General features: G+C 36.6%; 1 protein-coding gene across 2 annotated transcripts in view; it reads right to left on the reverse strand.

Annotated features, from left to right (window-relative positions):
* SCCPDH (saccharopine dehydrogenase (putative)) overlaps positions 1 to 12,851 on the reverse strand; it is a 44,039-nt gene that overhangs the window by 15,952 nt on the left and 15,236 nt on the right. For both annotated transcript variants that reach the window (XM_019920541.3, XM_004324397.4), the window contains exons 6-9: positions 9,789 to 9,919; positions 9,008 to 9,125; positions 6,625 to 6,744; positions 6,479 to 6,535 (exon numbers count right to left, since the gene is read on the reverse strand). In XM_019920541.3, the coding sequence (XP_019776100.2) occupies positions 6,479 to 6,535; positions 6,625 to 6,744; positions 9,008 to 9,125; positions 9,789 to 9,919 (426 nt within the window). The remainder of the gene's footprint in view (positions 1 to 6,478; positions 6,536 to 6,624; positions 6,745 to 9,007; positions 9,126 to 9,788; positions 9,920 to 12,851) is intronic.

A 12,851-nucleotide genomic window follows, 5' to 3' on the forward strand; every position in this document is an offset into this window, starting at 1 on the left:
TGTGTGTGCGCGCGCGCACATATATATATTAAGGTCATATATACAGAGAACAGATTGGTGGTTGTCAGAGGCAGGGGGTAGGGGTGGAAGAAATCAATGAACTGGATATTTTTTTTAGATTAAATAAATTGAATAAAAAATAAAGAAAAAGATAGGAGCTTTTCAGTACATTTATCAAAATTAGGTAACTATTATTTAAAAGTAGCAATAGATTCATCTACTAATGTATGCCCAAGGTCATATGCTGTCAAAGGCCAATAATACCAAAGAAGATGAATTCCAAATAAAAACAGGAGGAAGCCAAGTTGGATATGTTTCACAAAAGAAACCAAGTGGACTTCCTTGGTGCAAAGATATTTGGCAGCTTTCTCAGGCATGACAACTTTTCCTTCCCATGTCCCTCACTTCATCCTACAACATGTAGCCTTATAAATGCCTGAGCATTACATTATAAATTGTAAGTGAGTTCATGAGATCTGAGCAGAGATTATCTTAAAATAATGGGATGAAAAAAATAAAATAATAGGATGGCATCCAGGCCTTTCAAGGCCTGATTGATTGTTCACTATACACTAAATCTCCCAGAATTAGTGTTGGCAAGTAGAGAAGAAAGGAAAAGAGGAAACAAATAGGGAGAGAAGTTATTGATTTTTTTCTGTCCAAACATGTCTAAGGGAGAGGATAACTCTTCCAGGCTACCTGCACTGTAGTCCATCTCTTGTGAAGATTGATTCCACCAAAAAAAAAAAGTGAATTGTCTTCTGAAATTTGCTTAAATGGAGAGAATAAGTAAGCAGGACAATGCCTTGTTCTGAAATTATCTTACCTACCTAATAGATATATTTCTGGTTAATTAATTGCATTCTGGTTTATATACCTCAGGCTCTTGTGAATTAGTTACAGTGAGTAACCAATTCTTCTGGCCGTGATAAATCTAAACAGTGTTAAGAACCCATATAATGATTAGTAAGTTTCAGCACTGGAATCAGGACCATTGTAAGCTCTTCCTTCTTTTCACACTTATACTGCTCCTACACCAGTGGTTTCTAATTTTTAACTCAAGAACCCCTTTCAGGGGAAAAAGTCGAGAAGGGATGCAGTAGCATGGTGGATCGCAGTCTAACATGGCTAGAACATACAACTGAAGAGGAACAGGGTGTGAACAAAGTCAGACACACAGGTTGTACTTGTCTCCTCCCCTGCCTGAGGCACACATGCTATCTGATTGTAACCCTCTCAGGCATGACACATTCAGTATGAGACAATTTTCAACAGTCTCTAGGATGCTACTACCAATTAATCAGAGTTGGCATAAAAAAAAAAAGCCTATCTGCTATCCAGGGCTAGCTCATGAAGGCCCTCACATCTGCAGAGATGGACTTCAGTCACTGGTGCTCTAGGAGTGTGGACCAAAATAACCCAAACATCACCCAGAACCTTCCTACCTCCACATCAGTGATTCACAACCTTGGCAGTGCATTAACATTACTGGGGAGTTTTCAAAAAGCCCAGTGCCCAGGCCACATTCCACACCAATCAAACCCGCATCTCTGGTCATTTGTTTTGGGCTCTCTCCCAAAGCTGAGAACCACTGACCTATCCTTCGAGGCCCCACTCCACACCTACTGAATCAGAATGTCCAGATGCCAGGGTCAAAACATGTATTTGAAAACATCTCACTGGGTGATTCTGATATATAAAGTCCCAGCTGTAAGAGTCATTGTCAAAGCAATAAGCCAGGGAAGTATTTTAAAGAAGGTGATAACAGGGTCAGATTTTATTGTTTATTCAAGTATAGTTGATTTACAGTATTGTTAGTTTCAGGTGTACAGCAAAGTGATTTAGTTATACGGGTGTATATATATTTTTTCACATTATTTTCCATTATACGTTATTACAAGATATTGAACATAGTTCCTTGTGTTATATAGTAAATCCATGTTGCTTATCTATTTTATGTATAGTAGTTTGTAGCTGTTAATCCCCTTCTCCTAATTTATTCGCCCTTTCCCCTTTGGTAACCATAAATTTGTTTTCTATCTCTGAGAATGTTTCTGTTTTGTATATAGATTCATTTGTATCAATTTTTAGACTCCACATATAAGTGATATCATATAATATTTGTCTTCCTCTTACTTCACTTAGTATGGTATTCTCTAGGTCCATCCACCTTGATGCAAATGGCAATATTTCATTCTTTTTTTATGTCTGAGTAATATACACCACATCTCCTCAAACCAATTGTCTGTTGACGGGTACTTGGGTTGTTTCCATGTCTTGGCTATTGTAAATAGTGCTGCTATGTACATTGGGGTGGATTTATCTTTCTGAATTAGAGTTTTCCTCTTTTCTGGATATATGCCCAGGAGTGGGATTGCTGGATCATATGGTAGCTCTATTTTTAGTTTTTTAAGGAATCTCCATACTGTTTTCCATAGTGGCTGTACCAATTTACATTCCCACCAACAGTGTAGAAGGCTTCTCTTTCCTCCACACCCTCTCCAGCATTTATTATTTGTAGACTTTATGATGATAGCCATTCTGACTGGTGTGAGGTGATAGCTCATTGTGGTTTTGTCATTTCTCTAATAATTAGTGATGTTGAGCATCTTTTCATGTGCTTCTTGGCCACATGTATGTCTTCATTGGAGAAATGTCTATTTAGATCTTCTGACCATTTTTTTTTTTTTTTTTTTGCGGTACACGGGCCTCTCACTGTTGTGGCCTCTCCCGCTGCAGAGCACAGGCTCTGGACGCGCAGGCTCAGCGGCCATGGCTCACGGGTGCAGCCGCTCCACGGCATGTGGGATCCTCCTGGACCGGGGCACGAACCTGCATCCCCTGCATCGGCAGGCGGACCCTCAACCACTGCGCCATCAGGGAAGCCCTCTGACCATTTTTTAATTGGATTTTTTTTAATATTGAGTTGTATGAACTGTTTGTATATTTTGGACATTAACCCCTGGTTGGCTGCATTGTTTGCAAATGTTTTCTCCCAGTCCGTAGGTTGTCTTTTCATTTTGCTGATGGTTTGTTTTGCAGTGCAAAAGGTTTTAAGTTTAATTAGGTCCCATTTGTTTACTTTTGCTTTTATTTCTTTTGCCTTGGAATACAGATCTAAGAAAATATTGCTATGATTTATGTCCAAGAATGCTTTGCCCAGGTTCTCCTGTAGAAGTTTTATGGTATCGTGTCTTAGATTTAGGTCTTTAAACCATTTTGAGTTTATTTTTGTATATGGTGTGAGGGAGTGTTCTAATTTCATTGACACATGAAGTTGTCCAGCTTTCCCAACACCACCTGCTGAAGAGACTGTCTTTTCTCCATTGTATATTCTTGCCTCTTTTGTCAAAGATTAATTGCCTATAGGTGTGTGGTTTTATTTCTGGGCTCTCTATTCTGTTCCATTGACCTGTTTTTGTGCCAATACCATGCTGTTTTCATTATGATAGCTTTGTAGTATTGTCTGAAGTCTAGAAGGGTTATGCCTCCAGCTTTGTTCTTTTTCCTCAGGATTGCTTTGGCAGTTCTGTGGTTCCATATTAATTTTAGGATTATTCGTTCCAGTTCTGTTAAAAATGTCATGGGTAATTTGATAGGGATGACATTAAATCTGTAGATTTCTTTGGATAGTATGGCCATTTTAACAATATTAATTCTTCTAGTCCAAGAGCATGGGCTATCTTTCCATTTCTTTGAATCATCTTCAATTTCCTTTATCAATGTTTTACAGTTATCATATAGGTCTTTCACCACTTTGGTTAAGTTTATTCCTAGTTTTTTTTTTGATGAGATTTTAAACGGGATTTTTTTTTTACTTTTTCTTTCTGATATTTCATTGTTAGTGTAAAGGACTGCAACAGATTTCTGTATATTAATCTTGTATCCTGTTACCTTGCTGAATTCATTTATTAGTTCTAATAGTTTTTGTGTGGAGTCTTCAGGGTTCCCTATATAGGGTATCATGTCATCTGCAATTTTACCTCTTCCCTTCCAATTTGGATATCTTTTATTTCTTTTTCTTGTCCGACTGCACTGGCTAGGACTTCCAATACAATGTTGAACAGAAGTGATGAGAGTGGGCATCATCTGTCTTGTTCCTGAATTTGGTGGGAAGGCTTTCAGCTTTTCACTGTTGAGTTTTATGTTGGCTATGCGTTTGTGGTAAATGGCTTTTATTATGTTGAGATATGTTTCCTCTGTACCCACTTTGGTGAGAGTTTTTATCATGAATGGATGTTGAATTTTATCAAATGCTTTTTCTGCGTCTATTGAGATGATCCTATGATTTTTGTCTTCTCTTTTGTTAATGTGGTGTATCACACTGATTGATTTGCATATGTTGAACCATCCTTGGGAACAGAGTCAGATCTGCATCATAGATTTCTTATACAGCAGTGGGAAGATGAATTAGAAAGAAATCATAGGAAGGCTATGAACAGTTCAGCTGAAAGATAAGGGCCTGCACTATTAACAGTGAAAAGACAACCCCACAGACTGGGAGAAAATATTTGCAAATCACATATCTGATAAGGGATTAATATACAGAATATACACAGAGCTCCTCGAACTCAACAATACAGCACAAAAATGGGCAAATGACAAGAACAGACATTTCTCTAAAGAAGATATACAAATAAGCCAATAAGCAGCACATGGAAAGAAGTTCAACATCACTAATCATTTAGGGAACTGCAAATCAAAACCATAATGAGAGATCACCTCACAACTATTAGGATGGCTACTATAAAAAAAAAAAAAGGAAATAGCAAGTGTTGGTAAGGATATGGAGAAATTAGAACCTTTGTGCACAGTTGGTGGGAATGTAAAATGGTGCAGCTACAGTGGAAAATAGTTTGTTGGTTCCTAAAAAATTTAAAACTAGAATTACCACAGGATCCAAAAATTGAATTTCTGGTAATATACCCAAAAGAACTGAAAGAAGGGTCTTGAAGAGATATCTGCACACCCAATTTCATAAAGGCATTATTCAAAATAGACAAAAATAGAAGTAACCCAAGTGTCTATGGACAGATGAATGGATAAGCAAAATATGGTATATACAGTCAGCCCTCCATATTCATGATTTCTGTGTCCACACTCATCCAATGTCAAATCCAAATTATTTGGGAAAAAACTTCCAGAAATTTCCAAAGAGCAAAACTTGAATTTGCCTTATGCCACCAACTATTAACATACCATTTACAATTATTTATGTAGTATTTACATAGGTATTATAAAGTAATCTATAGATGATTTAAAGTATACAGGACAATGTCTATAAGTTATATGCAAATACTATGCTATTTTATATAAGGGACTTGAGCATCATGGATTTTGGTACCTGTGGGGCATCCTGGAACCAATCCTCTGAAGATACTGAGAAACAAGCCTATATACAATGGAATATTATTTGGCCTCAAAAGAAAGGAAATTCTGACACATGCTACAACATGGATGAACTCTGAGGACATTATCCTATGTAAAATAAGCTGATCACAGAAGGACAAATTCTGCATGATTCCACTCATGATGTTCTAGTGTGGTCAAACTCATAGACACAAAGTAGAATTGTGTTTGCTAGGAACTGGGGAAAAAGGGGAAAGGAGAGTTATTTTCTAATGGGTATAGAGTTTCAGTTTTGCAAGATGAAAACAATTCTGGAAATGGATGGTGGTGATGGCTGTATAATAATATGAAAGTACTTGATACCACTGAGCACTTAAAAATGGTTAAGATGGGGAATTTTGTCATGTGTATTTTACCACAATTAGAAGGAAGAGAGAGAGAGAGAGAGAAGAGAAGAGGGATAAGAGCCTGAACTAAGGTAGTTATGATGGATTTGGAGAAAAATCTAGAATGATGCCTACATTCAGGACTGGGCAGATGACAGTGCCACCAACTGAGATGGGAAACACAGAAGGAAGAAGAGGGTTCAGTGGAAATAAGTTTAGCTTTTACACATGAAATCTGAAGTGCCTGAAGCAGTTATATTGAGGATACCGGACAGATGGTAATTCAACTTATCTACCATGGGGATCCAGGGTGTGTGAAAGAGGAAAGGGAAGGGAAGCTTGGAGGAGGGGGAGAGAAGACGTAAAAAAAGGAGGAGATAATGAAGGAGAAAAATTGAAGAGTAAAAATATTTGAAATCTCTATGAAGTAAAGAGAATATAATTTCTGGAGCCAGATAGCTGGGTTCTCATCCTAACTTGGCCATTTACTCACTATAGGACTTTGGCAAGTTTCTTAGCCTCTCTGTGACTCATTTTCCTCATTTGTAAAATGGAGATAACACCTCAAGGAGTGTTCAAAAAGACTGAGTAATCTAATTTATGTAAAGAATATAAAAGAGTGTCTGAAACACAGTAAGTGCTTCATCAGGTCTTAGCTGTTATTTTCACTACACTGAGGAAAAGTAAAAATGAAATAAAGAAAAATATTATTTTAGAGACCTGGATACAAAGGAAAGAGTTACCTGTTTTTGTGTTGGACCTTGTTTTGAAAAATAACCAAAGGAGAAGAGCCATGGGAACTAAAGGAAAAAAAAAAAACCTTTAGTGATATTTTCAAAACTTCATGGAAAATACTTCTAAGGTCTAATTTCATAGAAATATTACTTACTTTTATGAGAAGTTGCCTTCCAATGCCAAACTTCACAAAGAATAAAAAGAAAAGTCCAGCAAACATCAGCTTAATAACAGAGGTGACACCTCCCACAGTTACATAAGCAGCATACTGAACCTAGATGAAGAATATAAAGTCAGGATGTTACTCCCTACTTTCTTAGACCAAGTAATACAAGAATGTTAGCTACTAATAACTTACTCTATAGTCATAAATATCAAACAAAAGCAGTTTCCATTTTATGAATGTGTTATGTTCCAAAAGCTTGTCCAGAAATCAGACACTGGGAAGACTTTTTTTTTTTTTTCCGAGGTACGCGGGCCTCTCACTGTTGTGGCCTCTCTCGTTGCGGAGCACAGGCTCTGGACGCGCAGGCTTAGCAGCCATGGCTCACGGGCCCAGCCGCTCCGCGGCATGTGGGATCTTCCCGGACCGGGGCACGAACCCATGTCCCCTGCATCGGCAGGCGGACTCTCAACCACTGTGCCACCAGGGAAGCCCCCAGGGAGGACATTTTTTAAAAGAAATTATTAAAATGGGCAGAAGGCCTAAATAGACATTTTCCAAAGAAGATATACAGATTGCCAACAAACACATGAAAGGATGCTCAACATCACTAATCATTAGAGAAATGCAAATCAAAACTACAATGAGGTATCACCTCACACCGGTCAGAATGGCCATCACCAAAAAATCTACAAACATGGGCTTCCCTGGTGGCGCAGTGGTTGAGAGTCCGCCTGCCGATGCAGGGGACACGGGTTCGTGCCCCGGTCCGGGAAGATCCCACATGCCACAGAGCAGCTAGACCCGTGAGCCATGGCCGCTAAGCCTGCACGTCTGGAGTCTGGAGCATGTGCTCCGCAATGGGAGAGGCCACAACAGTGAGAGGCCCGCGTACTGCAAAAAAACAAAACAAAACAAAACAAAAACACTACAAACAATATATGCTGGAGAGGGTGTGGAGAAAAGGGAACCCTCTTGCACTGTTGGTGGGAATGCAAATTGATACAGCCACTATGGAGAATAGTATGGAGGTCCCTTAAAAAAATAAAAATAGAACTACCATATGACCCAACAATCCCACTACTGGGCATATACCCTGAGAAAACCATAATTCAAAAGTAGTCATGTACCACAATGTTCACTGCAGCTCTATTTACAATAGCCAGGACATGGAATCAACCTAAATGCCCATCAACAGATGAATGGATAAAGAAGATGTAGCACATATATACAATGGAATATTACTCAGCCATAAAAAGAAACGAAATTGAGTTATTTGTAGAGAGGTGGATGGACCTAGAGTCTGTCATACAGAATGAAGTAAGTCAGAAAGAGAAAAACAAACACTGTATGCTAACACATATATATGGAATCCAAAAAAAAAAGGGTTCTGAAGAACCTAGGGGCAGGACAGGAATAAAGACGCAGACGTAGAGAATGGACATGAGGACACGAGGAGGAGGAAGGGTAAACTGGGACAAAGTGAGAGAGTGGCATGGAGCTATACACACTACCAAACGTAAAACAGACAGCTAGTAGGAAGAAGCTGCGTAGCACAGGGAGATCAGCTCGGTGCTTTGTGTCTACCTAGAAGGGTGGGATAGGGAGGGTGGGAGGGAAAAGCAAGAGGGAGGAGATATGGGGACATATGTATATGTATAGCTGATTCACTTTGTTATACAGTAGAAGCTAACACACCATTGTAAAGCAATTATACTCCAATAAAGATGTTAAAAAAAAAATTGTTGCAAAAGGTAATTAGCTCCCCCTACTTGAACACAGAAGTCCACATAATCTATATATAAAAAGTCCATAACAATATACCTGAGTTTAACAATTATACATTATAGAGTGTAGACTCCACTTACAATCTCTTCTATAAGAAAATACTCTCGTTTTTTGTTTTTTTTTTAAACTTGACACAGTTTCCTCTTCAAGTCTCAGCAGTGGGAATAATTACTTCCCTCACCAAATGGAGTAGGATAGTTCTCTAAAGGTAGCAAGGAGATAAGAGAGAAGAACCTAGACACCTCCATAAGCAACAGAAAGAGTATTCTAGCAGCTGAAACTCGCAACAGGACTGTTGGGTATTTATGATACCAGGATTTCCTATATTGAACTTGCTGCTATTGTGTTACATTAAAAAGGTATTCAGAAGGTCAGAGTTGAATTATGGGAGAAGGCTATTACCACCCCCATAAAATGCAAAATGTTCTACACTACTAATTCTTTATGCTTCCAGAAACTGAAACATGCACTATTTTAGCTCTTTCATTTTTTGCTTTATAAACATAAAAATCCTACATTAAAATGATAGGGGAACTGAAACAAACATAGAATACTGTTTATTAAAAAATAAATCATATACGCTTACAGGTGATTGCTGTAAATTTTCGTGCAAGTAACGCTGAGTCCGCTTCACAACAGACACATCTGCTCCCAAGAAAGGAATGGAATAACTGTTGAGTTCTCTGCAGTAAGAAATTGGCCACCTGCAAGACAGAAGCATGTTGTATCTTCTCCATTTACAGTGACCACAACTATAACTGGTAAATTTCTGAATAAAAACCTTAACTCTTCTTGAGGCAATTAATAATAACAGTAAAGATGGCAGATCTGCTCTTAATTAAAATTTACTTCAGTATTTGTCCTTTGTTCTCTACACCTGCACCCAAACAAGTGACAAGTTGGAACAATGTAGTATTCTTCACACCATGGGCAGTTAACACATATAGTTTAACCATTTTTATACCCCATCAATTTCCCTAGATAATGATAAGAAGAACACTCATTTCAACAGCCAAACTCTGAGTTTAGAGTTCTCACATATAAATACTAATTAATAGGTTGATTAATATACATAAGATCATCACATTTTTACAGCATGAAATTTAATTGATGTTTAATTTTGATATTGATAGTGAAGAGTCATAAAACTGATTTTTTCCAGAATTTTCCCAGAATCCAAATGTATTATTATATATGAAGTACTTAAACTTAGGGTAACATATTAATTATATTTTATTTATCTTTGAAAACAATCCTGAACTCACTATAAAAGTCTCCAGGCTTTTCTTAGTAGCATATGTTATTAACAGTCAGATAAACAACAATATGGTTAGATAAACTGAAGAATAGATTTTGAGATAATATACCTTCTTTTCAATTTTGGACCAACAATTGGGACAGGCTTCAAATTGGACTCATTTCGTAGTTTTTTCAAATTACTCTGATCTCCAAAACCATAAACCGCTGACTTCCAGGTACCATCATGAGTGCACAACCCCTAACAAAATAATTCAAGAGTTAAAGCAACTTGTCTTAGAACTGACACAATATTGTAAATTAACTATACTCCAATAAAATTAAAATATTAAAAGAAACATGTCTTAAGGGATAAGTACTAAAATGTAAAACCAAGTAATTTATAATTGATACAAAGAACATTTCACCTCTATTTGAGCAAGGCATAATCCCTTATTTAATAATCTTGAGATAAATTTTTATGACTGGCTAGGCAGTAGTAAAACTCATTAGTTTGATCACATTCACTATTTATACCCTATTTATATATTATATATTTACAAACATATGCCCTTTCTTCTTTCCTCCTACCATTATTTATGCTCTTTTTAATAAGTTTCATGTCATCATTTTCACTCAACTATTTATCACTGATTGCTTTAAGCAGAAAAATAGAAACACTAAAACCATCAGAAGATTCAGGTTTTCATATAACAGCTTTGATGAAACTGAAAGGTAAAGAGACACCAACCTAATTTCTATTCTGGTACAGATTAATTTCTTCTGTTTGTTAAAACTAAATCAGAGCTAAAAGTCTTAAGAGTTTGATTTGTGAAACTATCCTCAGTCTGCACCTAGCCAATTTGACCTACTTGCAAAGATTTCCAAAAATCAGGAGAAAATAGTTTTTTTAAAAACGTTAAGAGTATCTTCTCATACAAATAAGCCATCAAAAAGGCAAAAATTACATTCCATTTTAAAAACCTTTTATTTTGTTGAAAAATAGGAAGAAAAGTGCACAAGACATAAAAGTATAATTTAATGTAATTATGAAGCTAACATCTATGTAAACCCAGAAGGCCCTCCTTCTGTCCTGCCTTTGTGGTAATCAAGAAAACTCCTTGCTTCTTTAAGAGTTTTACCACCTAAGCATTCATTTCTAAACAGTGCAGTGAGTTTTGCCCGTTTCTAAATTTTACAGAAATGGAACCATATCATGTATATTCCTTGAGTTTGGCTTCTTTTGCTCAAAATTGTGATGTTAGGATTCATCATGTGTTAGAAGGACCTCCTACTCTGCTGTTGACCTTCCATTTTCTTAATGGTGTCTTGTGATATAAAAAGACATACTCAATTTAAAATTTTAAATGTATTCCACTTTTTTTTTTATATTTAATGCCTTCCGTGTCTTTTGCAAGCAGTCATTTGTTCCCTGTACAACATGGTGACTATAGTTTATATTATATAGAAAATTAGAAATTTGCCAGGAAAGTATACAGAAAATCCTAAAAGTTCTTAGGACTTCCCTGGTAGTGCAGTGGTTAAGAATCTGCCTGCCAATGCAGGGGACACGGATTCAATCCCTGGTCTGGGAAGATTCCACATGCCGTGGAGCAACTAAGCCCGTGCACCAAAACTACTGAGCCTGTGCTCTAGAGCCCGTGAGCCACAACTACTGAGCCTGTGTGCCACACTACCGAAGCCCATGCGCCTAGAGCCCATGCTCCTCAACAAAAGAAGCCACCGCAATGAGAAGCCCACGCACTGCAACGAAGAGTAGCCCCTGCTCGACTCAACTAGAGAAAGCCCGCATGCAGCAACAAAGACCCAACACAGCCAAAGATAAATAAATAAATAAATAAAATTTTAAAAATTGTTTATATGCTTAAAAAATAAACATATAAAGAGCTGTTGATAATCAGATTCCAAATAAAGAAAAGTTACTTCAAAAAAAATAAATACAAGTTCTCATCACAAGAAAAAAAACTTAAGTATGGTGATGGATGCTAACTAGTGGTGATCATTTGTAATATAAACAAATATTGAATTATTATGTTGTACACCTGAATAGTACAATGTTATATGTCAATTATACCTCAATAAAAATAAATTAACAAAATAAAATATATTTCTGGAAAAAAAGAAACCATTCCTGACCTTGAGGCCATGAAATATTCATCTTCTAAAAGCTTACTGTTTAGCCTTATGCATTTAGGTCTATAACCCACCTAAACTTGATTTTTGTACACAGTGCAAAGTATGAGTCCAATTTCATTGTTTCCCCACACCCATCATCTCCCGAAAAAGACCCTTTACCATAAATCAAGTGCTCATATATGCACAAACTACTCTGAGTTCTTTACCCTAATCTGCTGGCCTATTGATATCTCCCTGCCAATGTAACACTCTGACTTAATAATGTCTTGACATTCAAGAACATCCTTCTACCTTATTCTCCTTTAAGAAAGTGTTGGTTATTCTTGGCCCTCTGCATTTCCATATACATTTTAGAATTAGTTTTTCAAATTGCATACTAAAACAAAACAAGCAAGCAAAAAAAAAACCTGTTTGCGATTTTGATTGGAATTATATGTGATTATAAATTAATTTAAGGAAAACTGACATTTTAACAAAATTGAGCCTTCCACTCCATGAATATGGTGGGTTCTTCCATTTATTTGTCTTCTTTAAGGTCACTCAATAACATTTTATAGTTTTCTTCACAGAAATCTTGTACATTTTATATCCCTTACTCTTAAGTACTTGATTTTTTAATGCTACTATAAATGGTCTCATTTTAAAAAATTCATTTTCTAACTGTGGCTGGTATACAGAAATGCAACTGATTTTTATATTACTGTTGTATCCAGCAACAATAAAGACTAGAGTGGAAATAAATGAAACAGAGAATAGAAAAACAATAGAGAAAATCAATGAAACCAAAAGGTGGTTCTTTGAAGAAATCAACCAAAATGAAAAACCTTTAGCTAGATTGACAGAGAGAGAAAGAAAAAGAAAGAGAGAGAGAGAGAACTCAAATTACTAAAATCAGGAATGAAAGAAGGGGCATTACCAACCTTTCAGAAATAAAAAGGAGTATAAGGGAATACTATGAACAACTGTATGCCAACAAATTAAACAACCTAGATGAAATGGACAAATTCCTAGAAAGACACTGTTACGGATTAAATTTT

The sequence above is a fragment of the Tursiops truncatus genome, chromosome 1 (assembly GCF_011762595.2).
Source record: "Tursiops truncatus isolate mTurTru1 chromosome 1, mTurTru1.mat.Y, whole genome shotgun sequence".
NCBI lineage: Eukaryota > Metazoa > Chordata > Mammalia > Artiodactyla > Delphinidae > Tursiops > Tursiops truncatus.